Source organism: Stegostoma tigrinum, chromosome 6, assembly GCF_030684315.1.
Source record: "Stegostoma tigrinum isolate sSteTig4 chromosome 6, sSteTig4.hap1, whole genome shotgun sequence".
In the NCBI taxonomy this organism is placed as follows: Eukaryota; Metazoa; Chordata; class Chondrichthyes; order Orectolobiformes; family Stegostomatidae; genus Stegostoma; species Stegostoma tigrinum.
In genome coordinates, this window is record NC_081359.1 from 17,940,623 (window position 1) to 17,962,067 (window position 21,445).

General features: G+C 42.6%; 1 protein-coding gene across 15 annotated transcripts in view; it reads left to right on the top strand.

Moving 5' to 3' along the window:
- Positions 1–21,445, top strand: part of LOC125453562 (dedicator of cytokinesis protein 9) — a 316,948-nt gene that overhangs the window by 281,278 nt on the left and 14,225 nt on the right. For 14 of the 15 annotated variants that reach the window (XM_059646469.1, XM_048533319.2, XM_059646475.1 and 11 more), the window contains 4 exons: positions 7,135–7,257; positions 8,055–8,168; positions 10,694–10,840; positions 13,566–13,776. In XM_059646469.1, coding sequence (XP_059502452.1) covers positions 7,135–7,257; positions 8,055–8,168; positions 10,694–10,840; positions 13,566–13,776 — 595 coding nt within the window. Of the gene's footprint in view, positions 1–7,134; positions 7,258–8,054; positions 8,169–10,693; positions 10,841–13,565; positions 13,777–14,879; positions 15,022–21,445 lie in introns of all 15 variants that reach the window. The other variant, XR_009445818.1, reaches the window with a different exon arrangement.

Here is a 21,445-nt window from a genome sequence, read left to right on the forward strand (position 1 = left end):
GGTCTAGGCCCAAAACGTCAGCTTTTGTGCTCCTGAGATGCTGCTTGGCCTGTTGTGTTCATCCAGCTTCACACTTTGTTATCTTGCCTTCTGGACTCTATTGAGTTCAACAATTTTAGGACTTGAGGCACATTCTCCCATGACCTGCGTCCAACCTTCACACACCAGGCCTTGCTATCACATATTATCCCTTTGTTAGCTACTAATAGCCCCCATTAGAACCATTCTCCGAAGCTAATTATTATCCACTTGTTTATCTGTCAAACTGTTCTCTGTCTTTGGGCTCTGTCATTTACTCCTGACTCCCCTCTTCACTCCCTATCTTCTGCATAAAAAAAATTTCTCCTAGTTACGATCAGTTCTGAAGAAGATTCACTGGACCAGAAACATGAACTCTGATATCTCTCCACAGATGCTGCCAGACCTGCTGAGTTTTTCCAGCAATTTCCGTTCTTGTTTCTGAACACCATTGTGCCGATGGCCAGAGATGTATTTTGTTTACATTGTGCTGGATGGGACAGAAATTAAGCATTGCTGAAAGGAGACCGGAAGTTGAACATTTTCATCTTGCACTCATCAGAACCAGGACACAAGACACAAAGTTGGGGGGACTGAAGAGAAACTGACACTGTTTTAGGCGGAATGAGAAAAGGGTGCTGATTGGTTGGTCCATTATTGGCGTAGGCATGAGCAGGGCTTAGCCGTCTCCTGGTGCAATGTATGTACAAATCCCTACTCGCCTTTACCAGACAAGATCCTACGTATTTATGTATGTAGCTGGTAGCGCACACTAATGCATCACACTGCAACGCTGGCAGGTGGTCTTATTGAAGAAATCATTCCTGTTATTAGGATCACATCTAGTGGTGGATATAGTTTGTTTTTGAGGCTTGCAGTCACAGGCTGGTTGAGCAAGAACAGTTTGCTGCCCACTGCGAAGGGCCATCAGCGTGTGTTGTTCAGTACAATATGCCAGTTTGTGGGATGTCGGACCTGGCGTCACAGCAGTGCTGAAACCTGTTTCTCACTTCACTTATTTGCGTGGTTGGCAAAACATCATTTTTGGCTGGAAGGCAGTATTCTTTTCAAGGAGCAAACCACTTATGAATTAAGGTAATAACAGTGTGAGATAGCTAGCCTCACCTGTTGTTCACATTTTTAAGATGCTCAATTTGTGAAAGCACCCTTCCCTTCATACTTCTCCAGTGATATCTTTGACATCGATCAGAGCGCGTAGAGGAGGCCGTGATCTCTGAGGTCACATTCAAAATGGCACCTTCTGCAGCACAGCACTCCCTCAGTGATGGTACTGGAATGCATTAATATTGGAGCATTATAACATAAGTAAAATTGGGCATAATATTCTTTCAGCCTATCTCATTATCGGTAAATGCAAAATGTACATTGTAAGCAAACATCGGAGTGATAAGAATGTACTGAATTTGCAAAAGTAGTTATCAAGAGTTCTAAAATCACATTGCCCCTGTGATAGACTGTTGACCTCTTACTGAGCACCAGTAGTTAATCATTGATAGGAACATCACCAACATAATTAATGTTGCCTGCTATAATAGAACTTCTTTTTAACCAGCAGTAAAGTTGCAAAGGATTTGATTTACTCATAATTGGTGCCTTTGACAGTGATCCCTCCAGCGTCAGCTCGTGTAGTATTGAACTGTTTCACTATGAAGCATTTTCTAGGCTGGTCTAAACTCTGGCCTGTTGAGCCCTATGGCAGCAGTGACTGGTAAGCTGTCCCATTGGCAGCTCAGAAAGGTGTGAGAGACACCACAACATCACTCCCATTTTGCACCTGATTCGCCACCTCTGCTCAGTGACTCACTCCCCAAGCTGAGCTGCTGATTCACCATCAAATAAGGGAGGAGGATGTGATGGGCCCTATTAAGCTATTGAATGTTTCAGAGCTAATTATGCCACCAAGTCTATAAATACCTGAGGGTGATGTGCTGAATGATTTTTATCAGGATTCTGGTAACTAAATGCTGTCAACATTGCATTTTCTCTGTCTTCCACTGTCTTTGTCCCTATCTGTTTCAGTTCACTGTCAATTATTTATAAAATAATTTTTGTCCATTAAATCCCTTTGGTCAATGCTTTGGAGGAGAGGAGACAGACTGTCATAAGAAATGGGCCTTGGAACAGGGACAGAGTTTGTGCAAGTGATGAGATGCATGTCCCTGAGTTGAGCTGCTATCAATGAGACTGACATTTCCACGAGTATTGCATTTTCTCAGCTCAATCCCTGTCTTATTTCATTTGCTGTGGAAACCTTTATCTACTTTCCCTGTTACCTTTTGAATATTCCAGTGCATTGTTGGCCAGCCTCCCAGTTTGTCACTTGCATAAACTTGAACTCAAACAGAGTTCTGCTGCTCAGAGCCTATCTGGTGATCATCTCACTCAGAATGTCCCAAGATATTTCAAAGTAGCATCATGAGGTATAATTCAACACCAAGTTATGTATGGAGATATCGACATAACTCTGCCAAAGAGACAATTTGCCGAGGCTTCTTAAAGGGAAGAAAGCGAAAGGAGTAAGAGAAAGGATTTAAAAGGGGAGCGAGCACCAGAACTTTAGGGCCAGGCAGTTGTAGACATTGGCCCTGATCGTGGTGCACTGTTACCAGAGATGTGCAACAGACGAGAACGTGAGGAATGCAGATCACAGAAGATTCAGAGTCTAGAGGAGATTAGAGATGGGGAGAGCTGAGGCCAAGTTACGACAGCAAAGATGATGATTTAAATTTGATGTGGAGGTGCCGGTGTTGGACAGGGTTAGACAAGATCAGAAGTCACACAACACCAGGGTTATAGTCCAACAGGTTTACTTGAAATCACAAGCTTCCGGAGCGCTGCTCCTTCATTGGGTGAGGAGCAGTGCTTCAAAAGCTTGTGATTTCAGATAAGCCTGTCGGACTATAACCAGGTGTGGTGTGACTTCTGATTTAAATTTGAGGCATCATCAGACGCAGAGCCACCCGAAGGCCGCGACATTGTGTCATTATGAGGGTGAGGGGAGGTGGAGGCACATGTGCTAGACAAGATTTCGGCTTTGTTTAGGAAGCCAGTCAGGTAGGATTCAGTTAGTTGGAACTGAAAGTCAGAAAAGTACTTAAGTGGAGAAAAGGCATCAGAAAAGCAAAAGGAAACCAGGAAAGTGAATATTTTAAAAGGCCCCTCGGTACAGAAGGTGATTGATTGATTGGATTTACATGTGGTATTTTTCAGGTTTGCAGTATTTTCCAAACCATTAGTAAGTTTACAACAATGTAATACTTAGAATCATAGACTCCAGTTGCAGAAAGAGGCCATTTGGCCGATCGAGTCTGCACCGATCCTCCAAAGAGCATCCGACCCAAACCTAGACTCGTCCCTCCCTCACTACCCTACCCCCGTAATGCTGCACTTATTGAAACCAATCCACCTGACCTGTACAACCCTGGATACCACGGGCTAATTTAGCATGGCCAATCCATTGAATCTGCACATTTTCGGACTGGGGAGGAAACTAGAGCACCCAGCAGAAACCCAAGTAGACATGGGGAGAATGTGCAAACTCCAAGCCACCAAGAAGGAAATGAGTCCCTTCATGACAAGACTTTATGTCATGTTTGTGTTTCAGCTTTCACTTGCAGTGCAGTGTTGTTTAACATAGAGAAACCTGCAGGCTTTGTTTCAATTATGAATTTATTGGACTTGTACCGTGTTTGATTCTTATTTTTGCTTATCACTGTTTATGATGTTGTAATACAACTACTGACATTGTGATATTTATTTAACAACACAGATTTGTGTTTATATTGGCTTTTATTGCTGATAAATCTTTGCTTTATTGCTTTGCAGGCTTACTTTGCACATTTAAATTATGGGCATTAACACACCCGCTGCATTAATTATCCCGGTCAATGGTGTTGCCATATTAGTGAATTAATTTTAATAGGAATTTTGAAGGAGACCATTCAGTAAATTTATGTTTGTGCTGACTCTCTGAAACAGCCACCCAGTCAGTCCCACTTGCCCTTTTACTGGAGTCTTGCAACCTTTTCCCCGTTTTCATGTGCAGTAGGTTTTGCCTTATCTGGCACATACTGGGAATTGGGAATCACAGTTAGTTAAACCTTGGAGTGCAGGTTCATAGTCCCTTGAAAGTTGAGTCATAGGTAGCCAGGATAATGAAAGTGTTTTGTACGCTTGCCTTTATTGGTCAGTGTGTTAAGTATAGGAGTTGGAATACTGCATTCAGTTCTGGTCTTCCTGCTATCGGAAGGATGTTGTGAAACTTGAAAGGGTTCAGAAAAGATTCACAACGATGTTGCCAGGGTTGGAGGGTTTGAGCTATAGGGAATAGGCTGGGGCTATTTTCCCTGGAGTGTCGGAGGCTGAGGGGTTGACTTTTAAGAAGTTTATAAAATCATGAAGGGCATGGAGAGGCTGAACAGCCATGGTCTTTTTCCCAGGGTAGAGGAGTCCAAAACTAGTGGGCGTAAGTTTAAGGTGAGCGGGACCTGAGGGGCAGCCTTTTTCATACAGTGGGGGTGCATGAATGGACTGAGCTGCCAGAGGAAGTGGTGGAGGCTGGTACCTCATTACAGCCTTAGTTCAAACATGGACAAAAGAGCTCAATTCCAGAGGTGAGGTTAGAGTGACAGCCCTTGATATCAAAGCTACATTTGACTGAGTGTGGCATCAAGGAGCCCTGTCAAAACTAGAATCAGTGGGTATCGGGGGCAAACTGTCCGGTGGTTAGAGTCATACCTGACACACAGGAAGATAGTTGTGGCTGTTGGAGGTCAGTCATCTCAGCTCCAGGACATCTCTGCAGAAGTTTCTCAGGGAAGTGTCCTAGGCCCAACCATCTTCAGCTGCTTCATCAGTGACCTTCCCTCAGTCATAAGGTCAGACGCAGGGATGTCGCTGACGATTGCACAATGTTCGGCACCATTCGCGACTCCTCAGATACTGAAGCAATCCGTGTTCACATGCAACAAGATCTGGACAGTATCCAGGCTTGGGCTGATAAGTGGCAAGTGACATTCGCACCACACAAATGCCAGGCTGTGACCATCACCAATAAGAGACAACCTAACCACCATCCCTTGACATTCAGTGGTGTTACTATCACTGAATCCCCCACTATCAACATCCTGGGGGTTAACATTGACCAGAAACTCAACTGGGCTCACCACATAAACACAGTGGCTACAGAAGCAGGTCAGAGGCTAGGAATACTGTGGTGAGTAACTCACTTCCTGATTCCTCAAACCCTGTCTGCCACAAGTCAGGAGTGTGATGGAATACTCCCCACTTGCCTGGATGAGTGCAGCCCCAACAACACTCAAGAATCTTGACAACATCCAGGACAAAGCTGCCCACTTGACTGGCACCACAGCCACAGGCATCCACTCCCTCCACCACCAAAGCTCAGTAGCCGCAGTGTGTGATATCTGCAAGATGCACTGCAGAAATTCGTCAAAGATCCTCAGACAGCACCTTCCAAACCCATGACCACTTCCATCTCGAAGGACAAAGGCAGCAGATATATGGGAATACCACCACCTGAAAGTTCCCCTCCAAGTCACTCACCATCCTGACTATATCACTGTTCCTTCACTGTCACTGGGTCAAAATCCTGGAATTGCCTCTGTATTGGCATTTTGGATCAACCCACAGCAGGGGCTCTGCAGCAGTTCAAGATTGCAGCTCACCACCACCTTCTCATGGGCAACTTGGGATGGGCAAGAAATACTGGCCCAGCCAGTGATGCCCACATTCCACAAATGAATAGAAAAAAATTAAAAGGCATTGGAATGGGTACGTGAATAGGAAGGGCTTGGAGAGATATGGGCCAAATGCTGCCAATGGGACTAGATTAATTTAGGATATCTCATGAGCATGGAAGAGCAGGACCAAAGGGTCTGGTTCCATGCTGTAGAGCTCTATGATTATATAATTGTAAAATGTGAATGAAATGCTGCTTTCTTGTGTTCGCAAGGAACCATCACTCCCAAAGAATGTTCAAAGCATCTCTCTGTTATGTGTTGACAGTACACTGACCTTAATCTACTTTAAGGGTTTGTTTCAGAACAATGTTATCTCATAATCGGGCGCAGGTTCACAGAGTGTCTTCTGGTTATTGACATGCATGTGGGTATTTGGATAGGTGTGGGGTGGAGATGCCAGTTGATTGAGTTTTTCAGCATAAGGGGAAATTGATGTGACTTTCATAGAATCCCTGCAGTATGAAAGCAGGTCATTTGGCCCATTGAGTCCACATGAACCCTTGAAGAGCAACCCACCCAGAACCATTGCTAACCCTATCCCTATAATCTTGAACTCCCCATGGCTGGTCCACCTGACCTGCACATCTTTGGACTGTGGGAGGAAACCGGAACGCTTGGAGAAAATCCACAAAGGCACAGGGAGAATGTGCAAACTCCACACAGATAGTCTGGCCAAGGGTGGAATTGAACCTGGGTTCCTGGCACTGTGAGGCAGCTGTGCTAACCACTGACCCACTGGGGCTGCCCATTGGAGCTACCGTATCATCATGTCATTGTATCCAATTCCCTTTTGAAAGTTACGACTCAATCTACCCTTTCAGGCAGTGCATTCTAGATCAGAAGCTCTCTGCATCAAAAAACTCAATATTCCTTTTCGAATCTTCTTGCCCGTTATCTTAAATCTAAGCTTCCCATTTAGCAACCCGTTTTTGGAGTCATTTCTGGAAGCTTTTGATGGAAAGACGAGAATGCTACCCCACTCAGAACCAGTAAATAAGGAAATATTTATGAAAGAATGCAATTGCTGAGCTCTGAAATACAAAGATTAAAATAATGTTGGTAGCAGATCCAATAATACCTTTCAAGAGATAATTGGATAAGACTTGAAAAATTAAATTTGCGGAACTATGGGAATGGACCGCAGAGAGCGAGCAGGGCTGAAGGCTTCCTGTGAAGCATAACGTTATGACAGGTCAAAACAGAAATCTAGAAATACCCATCAGGTCAGGCAACATCCATGGAGAGAGAAACAGCTAACGTTTCAGGTCGATGACTTTTCGTCGAAACAGTTGTTGTTTGGATGCTGATGACCAACTGTTTGACTTTGGAACAGGATGTGCTGATGGAATTACTGGAACACTGTGCTGATGGGCTGTGGAAGGCTGAACGCTATGAGCTGATTTCGAATGTGTACAAGCTAATAATTCCAGTTTATGAAAAAAGACGTGAATTTGAGGTAAGTCAGGTTTCACCCTTAGATAAGTTAGGGGAGATGTATAACAAAGAAATTTGCACCTTGAGCAAGTCAAACCAATAATTAGTAGAACTGGATTAACCTTATTGTTAGTTTAGAAGTGGGGCAGGTACAAAAAAAAATTAATGTGGATTTCTTTTTGTCAGGAGAGAATGGACAGTCTGTGGTTCCTTTCTCTTCAGGAAAGGCAAGGTTGAGCAATGACCCAATTTAAAGTCTTTACATTATAAAGATGATTCATAGTTAGCTGAAAAGCTATTTCCACTTCTAGGGGAGAACAAAACCGAAAGTTATAAACTCATAAATGCAATAGGGAAATTGGGAAAATTTTCTTTACCTTCAGAGTGGTGACAATATAGAATGATTACCAGAGAGAGCGATGGAGATGAGTTTAAGGAGAAAATGTATAAACATGTTGGCAAATGGATAGGATGTTCGAATACGAGGAGATGTAGAGGGCTGGAACATATTTATGTGAAGCAAAAACCATAAGACTCATCAAAGTTGGATAGCCTGTTTCTCTACTTTAATATCTTTTATAAATTAGTAATGCTTTTCAAACTAAAGAGGCAAAGTAAACATAAGTAGCCTATCTGATGTAATTTCTGAAGAAGGGTCTAGGCCCGAAATGGCCGCTTTCCTGCTCCTCTGATGCTGCTTGGCCTGCTGTGTTCATCCAGCTCTACACATAGTTACCTCTACTTAATACAATTTTTTTTTGCTGAATGTATTTATGGGAGGGGAAATTCTGTTTGATTCTTTCTATTGCATACCTTCAGAAACTTGCCCATCTCTATGAAACTCTGCATCAAGCTTACAAGAAAATTGCTGAAGTTACTCACACAGGCAAAAGACTACTGGGCACCTACTTTCGGGTAGCCTTTTTTGGGCAGGTATTTATCACTTTTATCTGTTTGACTATTTACCAGTTACTACGTTTTGCAACTTAAAGTTTTGCTGAACCAATTTGTTCTGAGAGGTTTCATAGTTTTGATTATTTAACTTTTAAAAGTGTTGCTAGCATAAGGAAAGAGAAATTGTATCTGGTGTCAAGAAAGCCAGCAACCATGGGAAATAGATTTAAGATAATTGGGTAAAAAATACCGTCAGAGGGAGATAGGGAGATTTTTTATGATAAGTAAGACTTTCAAAAAGGATTTGGAAAATACCTGAAAGAGTGAAAATTAAGGACAAAGGGGGAATAAAACAGGGGAGTGGAATTAGAGAACTCTTTCGAAGAGCCAGCACAATGGATCGAGTGCCTGCCTTTTCTGCTGCAAGATTATATCTGTACTTTCTTGTTGTTAGTTCAACCAGCAATCTTCAAAACTCTCGCAGCCCAGTTTACGTCTAGGTGTTGGTACTTACAAAGCTGGAATAATGCCTGACTCACACAGTTACAAAATGATTTTTGTTTTATTTTCCTGCAATTCAATTGAAAACAAAAGTGGAAACGTGGTTGAGCAAGCTTTAAAGGCTGTGGGAACTAAATGCAGTCCTTGGTTTAAGTAGTAAACACTCTTTTGTTTAAATCTTAATCAACAAGGTATAATTTAAAACACAATTTGACTGAAGTGTTTTGTTTGCAAAACGGCTTGCTGTTTATATTAAGCTGCAGCATCTCATTAATACATTCTTTCCACTCTTTTCCCCTCTTAAAGGCAGCGGTAAGTTGTGTGCTAAGGTCTTTCCATGTAAGATATGAGCTCTTAATTTTGTCTTAGTGTGGTCTTGTTTGTTTGTGTCTGAAGTCATCTGCTTTGCAATCATAACTGTCTAGTTAAATGTAGAGGTTAGAAGTGCTGTGTTAGGAACACCATCCACTCACTGCCTTGCCTTGCTCATAGTGGTGCATGTAGAGGAGTGGAAAATTTGGCTGATTTAATCCACTTTGCATTGTAATAAATCATCAATCCTCCTTTTTACCAAAATAAAGAATTGTAGAATATCTAGCTTTAAAATTCACTGAAGTAGATTGAAGTCCAGCAGCTTTCTTTTAATCTATTATTAGCTTTGGTGTGTTTTTTAGTTTTTGAATGATTTCCTTTACAGTGACTGCTAGGAATAAATGTGATTATTATCGTTTGTTCTTTGTTTTTAAAACTTACGTAGCAATACCAGTTTACAGACAATGAGAGAGATACAGAGGTAAATCAATGATGGTATCACAAATAATGCAGTAAACCTCACTGCATTAAAGGCACTTTTGATTTGATGTGGATAATTTTTGTCAGCCTATCAACAATGCACATCTTTCATACTTGATAAAATTCTTGTACATCATTCATATATACTCCTAGCACAGTGATAGCTCCTGAAACTACTTGTAATCTATCTGTCTACACTTCAGACTGGTTTAATTCCGTGTACCGTATTTAATATGCCCAACAGTTCCTCCTCCTGTCTGTGCCTCCTCTCGCTGCTATTTGTGACTTTTTTTTAACCTGGGTCCTGAAGGTGACCTGAATCTACACAAAATGCGACCTGAGCCGCACACAACATGGACTGCTTTTGAGGGCCAGTGTTATTGAGGCACTGAGAGCATTGCAGCCGCTGACAGTTTTGTGTAGTTTGACAAAAGACCTGCAGATCATTTTGGAGAACCGGTACTTTCATCATCCCAAGAACCAATCCTTGTTAAAAGACACATGACTGAAAACTCTGATATTGCCCGCTTGTCTGCCCCAGCTGCCCCCTTGCCCACCCCTTCTCAGGAGGGGAAGATTGTGCCCAGCAGCATTAGAATTCATCCTTCACTTAACAGCGGAAATGGGAAGAATTAGGTTGGAATCTTCCCAGCAAACAAAATCTACCATTTATATTCTGTAGCAAAATAAAAGAGGGTGACTTGATGTTGACCATCAGCTTGTTGTGTGTTTGCAAAAATCCAACCTTTTTCTGTAAATTTCAACTAATTTGGTTGCTGAGTCTTATCCGTGAGTTGTGAATAATTCCGGGTGTGTTTGAACCCCTTCTGACCAAGATTTGCCAATCTAACGTTCTCAACCTGTACTAACCTGAAAAGCAGTACCCATTGTTGCTGTGTAAACAGGCCCCAAGTTCGCATCTTAATATCGCTCCGAAATAAAAATGAGACCTGGATTCTTCTTCCCAAAGAAACCAGAAAAGTGTATCTATTTTTTAAAAAAAACAAAATTATTTGGTTACATGGCATTGAACATGTGGCCAAGGTGAAGATTGCTGTACGTTTACAGCCATGAATTTCATTTCCTCCTTTAAAAAAACAACTCAGAACCACTTGGCCTTAATTGTGCACTTGGGGGAGTTTGGAGAATCTTTTGTTTGCCTTTGTTTGTCGTTCTCAAACTTTTGAGTTGACCGATTCACTGCTTTATGCACCTGCTTGTGAGTGTTTTTCACAAGTCACCCTGGCTTACTTCACTGTCACTTTCAATAGGGGTTCTTTGAGGATGAGGATGGCAAGGAATATATCTACAAAGAACCAAAACTGACCCAGCTGTCTGAGATATCGCAGCGACTTCTGAAACTTTACTCGGACAAATTTGGCTCCGAGAATGTGCGGATGATCTACGATGATGGGAAGGTAAGGAGGGCAGCATTTAAATCTGTCTGCTTTTCTGTGAGCACTTGCTTATCTTTTACCTTTTGCAATCTGCTGCTTTCATGATGCATTTCTTCCCTTGAGAAAGGAGTCCGGTTACCTCCCAGGAGTTTCCAAAACTTCAATATATCTGAAAGATACGGGAGGTTCAAATACTTTGTGCTGCGTGACTTAATTGTTTATGATGATAAAAAAATCGTTAAGTAACTCCTGACTTTATAATTCTGATAAATATAATCAAGCCTCTAAAAGCCTTTTCAAAGCCTGGATTAAAATATGGAGCAGGCTGAAGGTAAGTTATACTCTACTGATTAGGAGCATGGTCTAATCAGCAAAAGACTTGACAAAAAATACTCCACAATAATATAAACCTATCATTGTTCCAGCTGCCCTTTTTAAAAAGATAGCCATGATGTGGAGGTGCTGGTGTTGGACTGGGGTGGGCAAAGACAGAACTCACACGACACCAGGTTATAGTCCAACAGATTTATTTGAAATCACAAGCTTTCGGAGAATAGCTCCTTCTGACTTGGGCTGTCATTGACAACGTGTTACAAATACGCGACCACCTAGAAAGGCAGGGACAACAGAGACATGAGAACACCACACCCCCTTAACAGCTACACAGCATCCTGACTCGGAACCAAATTGCTATCCCTTCACTGTTGCTGGGTCAAAATTCTGGAACTCCTGTCCTAACTGCACTGTGGGTGTACTGACACAACATGGACAGCAGTGTTTAAAGAAGTGATCTCACCACCACCTACTTAAGGGGCAGTTAGAGTTAAGCAAGAAATGCTGGTCTGGTCAGAGATGCCCAAAAATATGTAAAAGAAAACCTCCCTTCAGTTGTGACATGAAGGTGCACTCAGGCTGTACCTGTCAGTCAAGGACAACATACATTTACATATCACCTTCACCGTAGCAAAGGGACTTCACAGGTGCAGTAGCAAATAAAATCCAACACTAAATCACACAAGATGATATCAGGATAGGTGACAAAAAGTTTGGTTGAAGAGATAGCTTTTAAGGATCATGTTCAAGAAGGAGAGAGAAGGCTAGAAGTTTAATGTATGAACTTCATGGCCTAAGTACATGAAGGCACAGTCGCCAATGATGGAAATAAGGGAATAGAGGCTTCACAAGTGGCAGAACCAAAGGAATTTGGAGATGATTCCCACATCGTTAGAAAATGGCAAATTGTCCCGTTATCGGTGTGTATATCTGGATGTACAGGATATCATGGTGTTACAGGATGAAATGCTGTATGGCCCCTCATATCTGCACCAGCTCTCTGAATGAGCAATTCACTTCCTACCATTCTCCCACCTTCTCCTGATAATATTTTACTTCCTTTTCGATTACAACCCCAATTCCCTTTTGAATATGTTCTCACCACAGACTCAGTGCATTTCTTATCTTAACCGTTCACTGCATCTAAAAGTTTTTTTAACATCAATCTCAAACTAATCTCAATATCCCTTTGTCTATCCATAGCCCAGTATCAAGACTTCCACATCACTCCTCATTACACTGGATGAATCCAAAACTAATCCCATTGTCCTGCTCTCCCGACATAACCCTGCATCAGTCTCAAACTGTTCCCAATGGCCCGATCTCTGCCCATCGTACTGTACCAATAGTGAAATGAATCCCACTGCCCTTGTCACTGCCATACTGCTGTCACTGTACCATCTGCAAACTAATTCCACCATCCTGCTCACTACCAAATCTCCTTTTAGCTTTCTTTTCTCGAAGGAAATACAACCCTAACTTGTGCAATCTATTTCTATTCCTGGAAGTCCTCAATTTTTCCACCATTGTCATGAATCTTTTCTGAATTGTCCTGAATTCTTTTATATCTTCCTACATGTGCAGGGCCCTTGTTATTTATATTACAGCGTTCCAAAGTGCTTTACAATTAATTATACTTCAACGCTGTGGTTACATTCATTGGATCTTCGAGCAGAAAATGGCCATTTGACCCATCATGCCAGTGCTAGATCTTTGGACAAGTTATCCAGTCAATACTGTCTTCCCTGATAATAAAATGTGAGGCTGGATGAACACAGCAGGCCAAGCAGCATCTCAGGAGCACAAAAGCTGACGTTTCGGGCCTAGACCCTTTGAAGGGTCTAGGCCCGAAACGTCAGCTTTTGTGCTCCTGAGATGCTGCTTGGCCTGCTGTGTTCATCCAGCCTCACATTTTATTATCTTGGAATCTCCAGCATCTGCAGTTCCCATTATCTCTAATACTGTCTTCCCTGTTCATTTCCCATAGCCCAACAATATTTTTACTTCTTGGTGTGCTTTGTCTTTGTATAGGTCATAGGTCCGCCTGGATTCTGTCACTACCCTTCTTAATGAATAGTGCAGTTCTGAATTTCTTCACATCTGTGAACTTGAGTCTCTCCATTCTCGTCTTTAGCCCAAATAACAATCGTTCACCACACACAAGTATCAGTTGGAAGAATTCGCCAGTTAGTCTACTGTTAGTGTGAGGCTGAACCTATTAGGAAGGCTGCATCTCTGAGCATAAAATAGAATTTACATTTGCATGAGTTACAGGTGAGGTGCATTCGTTTACACTTGTCTTTCTGTTTACTAAGTTGGGAGCAATATGTTACTCTCTCAAATTGTTAATTTGTCCTTGACGTCGCACCACAGATTACATATGCTCCAATAAAGTTGTACTGTTTTTGAACAGGTCAATCCGAAAGACTTGGATTCGAAATATGCCTACATCCAAGTGACGTACGTGACTCCATACCTTGAGGAGAAGGAGTTGCTGGACAGAAAAACAGATTTTGAGAAAAGTCACAATATTCAGCGGTTTGTATTTGAGATGCCATTCACCATCTCTGGAAAGAAGCAGGGGGGAGTTGAGCAACAGTGCAAGAGGAGAACAATTTTAACAAGTAAGTGTCACCGAACCTGAAATGTTACCTGTGATTTTTCTTCACAGATGCTGCCAGACTTGCTGACATTTTCCAACTACTTCTGTTTTTGTTCATTTTTCATTGCTTTGTCTCAACCTAGAATAAAATCCCTGCCCCTGCATTTGTGCTCGCTGACCTACGATGTGTCCTGACTCACTTTTCAAAATTCTCATCCCTTATTTCAAATCCCTGTATTGGCTCCACCATCCGAATCTCTACGACTTCCAACAGCACTCCAAGCTGATGAGCTACTGGTGCAGTTCTGGCTTTCTCATGATCCTAATGGTCCTAATCTCCATAATTACCACTGACTTGAGGGAAAACATGCAAGAGATTCTTGCACACCAGTCAGTTTCCCACATCCAGCACTCTAGCATTGTCGGGAGATATCCAATATTCAGCTGAAGCGACAGAGTCTGTTCGGCAGCTGTTCCTGGTTTAGATGAATTGTATGGACATTGCAACTATAGAAAAGACAACACAAGCCTAGTACACACACAGCTTTGTATTTCCCATTAGTTTGTTGTTTGTTCACGCTCGACCTCTCAGCATTAACATGACAGCTGTGCCTTGTCTTGGTACTCATGTTGACCTTAAGGACGTTTCTGGTCATTGTTGAACTGAGGTATCTGAAGCTGTTGATGACCTCCACATGAAGTGTCAGGATTGTTCAAAGGTGGAGACAACTTGCAATTATCCACATTAATTTGAATTTATAGTTGAAGAAGAGTCATATTTGACTTGAAATCTTAACCCTGTTTCTCTTTCCACAGTTGCTGTCAGACCAGTGATTATTTTCAGTACTCACTGGTTTTATTTCAGTGTTGTTATTATTTCCTGTCCTGATAGCTTCCATCTGTCTTCCTGAAGCTTTTATTGCTGCTCCTTGCCAGATCTCCTCAGCAAATTTAGATACAGCATTCAAGTTGAGCATGAATAAAAGTGAATCTCAGATGTGCATCTTTTCTAATCCAGTACAACACTTTCGTAACCCTAACTCTTGTAATATATACATCAGTGAATTTTCTAGTCAGGTTGCTGCCTGTTCCTCTGAAGGTATAGGTCTGTATTTTTTTAACCAGCCTCCTATGAGACGGTAAATCTGCAGGCTGCCTTTGATTGATCAGCTCATGTTGAAAATTACGAAGATGTTACTTTATAGACCAGGAGGATCTATATGAGGAAAGTGAAATTAGATGCAAGAATAAAAACAGAATTTGCTGGGTAAGTTCAGTTTGACCAGGTATTTGCTAAAACTTGTTTCCAATCAGAATATTGAAAGAGAATTACAAAATGCATTTGCAACTTACTTAATCACAAGGGCAATTAACAATGGGCAATTATGGTTGACTTTGCCAGTGACACCCACATTCTGTGATTTAATTTTAAAAGAAGCTCAACAGAAGTGTGTTGTGGAGCTGTTTGTAATTGATGGCAAACATGAAGTCAAAAGAACAGCCATGAAAAAAAAGGACTTTCATTTTTATGGTTCTTTTTGTGGTCTCAAGAACTGTCAAAGTGCTTTACAGTCGGTGTAGTGTTTTTGATGTGTTGTAGTCACTTTTGTAATGTAGGAAACATGATTATCTATGTACCACATGACCTTTCTCAATCATGCAGTACAGTTGGATAATTTAAGAACCTTGCCTTAGTCCAATGTCTGGTTTTGCTGTGAAAGTGTGTCACATTGATGGTCTTTGCTTTATCTAACACACAAAAACTTCACGTATGAAATGCCATGACGAGTGCAGACATGATTAACTGATGACCCCCTATAAAAATTCTTCACTCTATATTTTTATAGTTCTATATACTTGAGTATTCATTTAAAGTAAATTAATTAGCTTGCGTATGTATGTATTTATCAGTTGTTGCCAAAACTCACTGATTACATGTTCACTGTTTATTTGTTTACCCTTCGATGTGATTATATTTACTTCCTCCTGCTGTCAGACACCAGCATAAGCCTACTAGCCTACTTCGGGTCCTCAACCCCAATGCATTAATTGCAGGGGAGACAGTTGCATAGCGGTAATGCCAACTTAGAGACCTTAATAACTGCTGTGGAGATTTCAGTTCAGATTCCCAGATTGGAAGCTGGTGGAACTGAAAACAAATTTCGAAGAAATCTGCAGTTGAAATCTAGTTTTGGTAGTGGTGACCATGAAACTGTCATTGATTTGTTGTTTTTAAAAATAAAACAAACTTCACCTGGTTCACTCTCCTCTTACGGAAAAGGAAATCACCTGCCCGTTTCTGGCCTGGCTTATATATGACTGCCATTCCACAGCAATGTGGTTGACCTCTAACTGCTCTCTGAACTGCCCTCATAAGCCACTCCTTTGAAGACCACTAAGAGTTGAGCAACAAGGGTTGGCCTTGTCAATGATATCCACATCCCAAGAAAGAATAAAAAAATTCCTTGTTCTTAATTTCCCCCATTGCCTCTTCTACTTTAGTGACTGTATCACACCGACATCTACCAGCATTTCGACCTCATCTGCACCCTTCAGTCCTCTGACCCTGACTTGATCCCTTCACCCTACCACTGGTGATTAAAGCTTCTAGTTCAACCAACCCAGTTCTGGGACTCCCTCCACATACATCTGCATCTCTCTGTCTTTACATATAATACACCTCTCTCACTCACTCATGGCAGTGAGGCTGTGTTATACGTGCAAATTGTAATTAGGGGCATTAGAAAGTAACAAATAAAACATGAGTGGTTAACAAGGTCACAGTTGAAGGGAGGCAAAGAATTGAGATTAAACAGGCTGGGGCTCTTTTCCTCCCTACAAGACTATACTGAAGGGTGAGCTGATGGAAGTCTTTACATTATGAAAGAGCTTGATAGGGTAGAGTTAAAGAAGACAATTGATCTTTGTGGAGGGGCGCAGAAAGTACAAGACAATCAAGCATGGGCAGTGGCAGTCTACCCACACTTGGGGTGGGGCTCAGGCCAAGTGGGACGTCCAGTGTCTTTTGCTGCATGGGCTGATGTTCGGTAAGAGGAGGAGTCCTCTTATTGATTGCTGCCTGTGCCCATTGGTGAAACACCCCCTTCAAGATCATTTCCCCCCCCCCCCCTTTGACCTTGGTCACCCAGCCTAGCCCCCAACTCCATCATACCCCTCACTGGGGTCTGCCAGCCTGACCCAAGAGATGCCCAGCCTTTCAGTCCTACTTCCCTAATAATACCCTCCACTTCAAACATAGGCTGTAGTCCCAGCAGAGGCCACTGCTAAAACCCGGCCCAGCTGAGACAAGGGGCTGGCACCAACTCCTTAAGGTGAGGTGACCTCCCCAAACGGAGCGGAGTCTTGCTCTGAGCCGGTTAATGCCCTGCTGAGTGTAAAACGGCAGTCTGGCTTTCTCCTGGGTGGACTCCCAAAGGACTGTACATCCAGGATGGATTGGGAACTGGACACCCTGTAAAAATCCAGCTCATTAGCTTAAATGATGGAACGCTTGGTCAGAGAAGTAGGCTTGAAGTACTTTAATGGAGGAAAGTGAGGTAGAGAGGCAGGGCATAATTCCTGAGTTTGGAGGCCCGGACAACTAAAGGGAAAGGCACCAATGTTTAAGCCATTAATAATTGGGAATACACGGGAACCAAATCAGAGGAGCACAGATATCTCAGAGGGATGCAAAGCTGGATGGAATTGCAGAGATAGGAAGGGATGAGGTAGATTTAAAAACAAAAGAGTTTTAAAATCAGGTTATTGCTTGATACTGTGAATAGAAAAAGCAAATGGAATGTTCACCTCCAATTCAAAGGAACTAGAGTTTAAAAGTAGGGAGATTTTGTTAAAAGTATACAAGGCATTGAACAGTTTTGGTTCTCTTTGCTGAGGAAAAGGTTACTGGCATTGGAGGCAAGCCAGAGAACTTTCAGTAGGCTGCTCCCTGCAATGGAAGGACTGTATTATCGGGCAAGGCTTTGTCAGAAAGATTGTTTCCCTTTGTCGGAGAGCTGGGACCAGCGGGCATTTCTCAGAGTAAGGGTCCACACAACTCAGACAGAGATAAGGAGAAAATTCTTCCGTCAGGGGGTAGTGATTCTGGAATTCCTTACCACAGAGGGTAGTGGAGGCTGGGTTGTTAAGTATATTGATGGCTGAATGGACAGAATTTTAATCTGTACAGGGCTATGGGGACAAGGCAGCAAAACGGATTGGAGGATTATCAGATCGGCCGTGACCTTATGGAATAGCAAAGTAAACTGAATCGGCTGAACGACCTACTTCTGCTCCTACATCTCGTGCACTGTGAGCTAATGTAGATCAGCAAACAGAGACACTGACGGGGAATTGGGTTTGTCGTTAGCCCAGACATGTTTTGGGTGACCTCTAGTCTGGAGGGTGAGAGACCAGCCTCGAGGAGAGTAACTAAAATCTTGCAGTTCAGAAGTGGGTACAAAGCAGAAACAGACTTACAGGAGGCAGTGAAGTTGTAGATTTTAATCACAGTATGTAGGTATCCTGTTGGAATTAAGTTACTGATTGTTTTCATTTGGACTTGATTGAATTAGATTATAGGATAGAAAATGTTGTCAGTCTTTGACTCTTTTTTTCTCAGACCTTAATCACTTGGTGCTGTTCCATTTATTGCTGATCGTAGATAATCAGTTGGTGCAACCATTCTTATCGTGTAGAGGCTATTGTCTGAGTTAACAATTCACAGAGCTAGGTCATGAAAAGTTCAGACCGAAGCATCATAAAACTCAAATGGTTTGAATGCTGAATTGCTGTGGGAATAACTGACGTCTGATGCACCATACTTTCTAAAGTTCAGCCAATAACTCCCGCATTTTCAGAGTTTATTTCTCAAATTTTGTTTTCAGTACAAAGGACCACACCCAGAAGGGAGCCCACACCCCTTCAGAGCCGAGTAATGCCTTTGTGTGTGGTTTGGCCCAGAGCTCAGTCGGCTATCCTTGACACTGTAATTGACTTTATGAGTGGGCTCATTTCTTGTTGGTTCTTTAAAATGAAGTTGACCACGTCTGTCTTCTGGGGTGATGGGTATGATGGGTCATGCCAAACCAGTCAGTACTCAGAAGGTTTGGCTACAAATCAGACAAGATACTGCAGGTAGAGATTTGGATTTTGGGTGAGTCACTGGCTTGGGGTTTTCTCTCTGCCTCTGATGTATGCTTCCCTTCAAAGGAAGCTGCGTTTGGTGCAGCCATCCCGGGTGAGCTATTCCTGAACTTGAAATCGATGTAAAAGCTTCTAAGCGAAGCCTCCAGACCTTCCTGATCACACTTCCTTTGACCGCTATGAGAATGTATCCAAGAATTGAGTTCTCCTTTGCTTTGGCTAAGCGAGTGTCACGCAATCCAGCTGTGACCATCTCAACCCAGTTGTGACTGCCTCAGTATGGAATGAGTGGTTGGCGTGCAAGCACCTGGTGTCTGGTAGTTTATCCCACCAGCTGATCTATTGAGGCTTCTGAAGGTAGACCCTGTGAAAGTGGTTGAGCTTCTTGCTGTGATGTCCAGGTTTTGCATGTGTCAAGCGGAGTGGGTAAGAATTTTGTTCTATAAACTTGCCGTTTGATGAGCACCTTCACATCCTTTCACTCTCACACTGATGTTTAAAGTTTGCTAAGGACAACAATTGATTTGAGTGGATGTTTATTCTTCTGACTTGCAGCACCTGAGTTGTGTTCAGATTGCTTCTGGTGTTATGGGCAGATTTTGCCAGAATGTTGTACACTTAATGACAGCTCCTTTAATGCAGTGTTCCCCCTAAGTTTTCTTAGCTGTGCACAGGTGTGATTCTCTTGCTGGAAAATGCCTGAGGCCAAATCAAATCATTCAACATCTTGGTGTCTTTTTTTATTGGATCTGAGTTGAATTTCCAAGCACGTATCACCCCCCCATCTCTGAGGCCACTTGTCACCTGTGTAATGACACCCAACTCAACATGCCCTGTCTCGACTGCTCTTAAAACTTCATCCATACTGCTTTTTTACATCTGGTCTTAATCCTTCTAATATACACCTGGTTGACCTTCCACTTTCTACCGTTCATGAATTCTGCATGTGTCCTTCCTTTTACCCAGATTCTATCTTCCTGTCACCCCTGTGAGCACAGATTCTTGGTAAGCAATGCTTCAATTTTAACATTGACGTTATTGTTTTCTAGTTACTCTACGATCTTGCCTTTTCCTCCAGCTGTTGTCCAACTCAATTATAATTGTTCCACCATCAGTGGCCATGCCTTCTGTGCTGAAATGTGCAATCATCAGGAGCCATTCTCCCCTCCAGTTTTATGGTGGACTGAAGGGCATTGATGACGCAGCTGAAAATGAGTGGGTCAAGGACACCACCCTGAGGAGCAGGGCTCTTGTGGCAGTCGTGATGCCCCTTCCTTTGATCCAGGAGGCCTGGGTTCAAGTCCCACCTGCCCCATGAGTGTTTCATAACATTTCTCAACAGACTGATTTGGAAAATATATAACCCTGAGCAGCTGCTGCTCTGAGGATGATGTCGTGGAGCTGAGATGACTGATCTCCAAAAGCATAACTTCTTTGGTGCCGGATACAACTGCAAGCAGCAGAGAATTTTCAGGATCTGAGTGGTCCTAGCTGAATTCAGAGTGTTGTTGGGCAGGTTATTGTTGAGTAAATGCTGTTTGACAGCATTGACAATGACCCATTCCTGCTGTACGGATGGCTGAGAGTAGATTACCATATAGTAATTGGCTGTGTTGATTCTGTCGTACTCTTTGTGTATAGGACATACCTGGGCAATTTTCCTCATTACTGAATCGATACCAGTATTGTGGCTGTATGGAAACTTTGCCTAAGGGCAGCTAATTCTGGAGCGCAAGTCTTCGGTACTAATTCAGGAGTGTTGTCAGGGTCTTCACCCTTTGAAATCCTTCATCCATTTCAATCCTTTATCCGTTTCTTGATATCATCAGGAGTGAATCGAACTGGCTGCAGACTGGCACCATAGATGCGGGGAACCTCAGGAGAAAACTAAGATCATCCACTCAACATGTGCAGTTGAAGATGGATTTGAATATTTTAGCCTTGTCTTTTGAATTGGTGAACTAGTTCTGCACATCATTGAGAATCGGGATATTTGTGGAACCTCCTTCAGCTTGATTGTCCACCACCATTCTGGGCAAGGCAGGACTGCAGAGCTTAGATCTGATTTGTTAGCTGTGGGATCACTAAGCTCTGTCTATCAGATGTTGTTTGACATGCATACAGACCTGTTTGCCAGACTGACACCTCATTTTTAAGTACGCCCCATGCTATTTAGAAAGGGATTGCGAGTGAAAACAAAGATTAAAGCCCAGTGGGTCCGTTGTCAGCAGTGGGGAAAATGCTAGAGTCCATTATTGCGGATTTTATAGCAGAGCACTTAGAAAACAGTGGCCAAATCAGACAGAGCCAGCACAGGTTTAGATTAGACTCCCTACAGTGTAGAAACAGGCCCTTCAGCCCAACAAGTCCACACTGCCCCTTACAGCATCCCACCCAGACCCATCCTCCTATAACACGCACATCCTTGAACACTATGGGCAATTTAGCATGGCCAATCCACCCAGCCTGCACATTGTTGGACTGTGGGAGGAAACCGGAGCACCCAGAGGAAACCCACGCAGCCACGAGGTGCATGTGCAAACTCC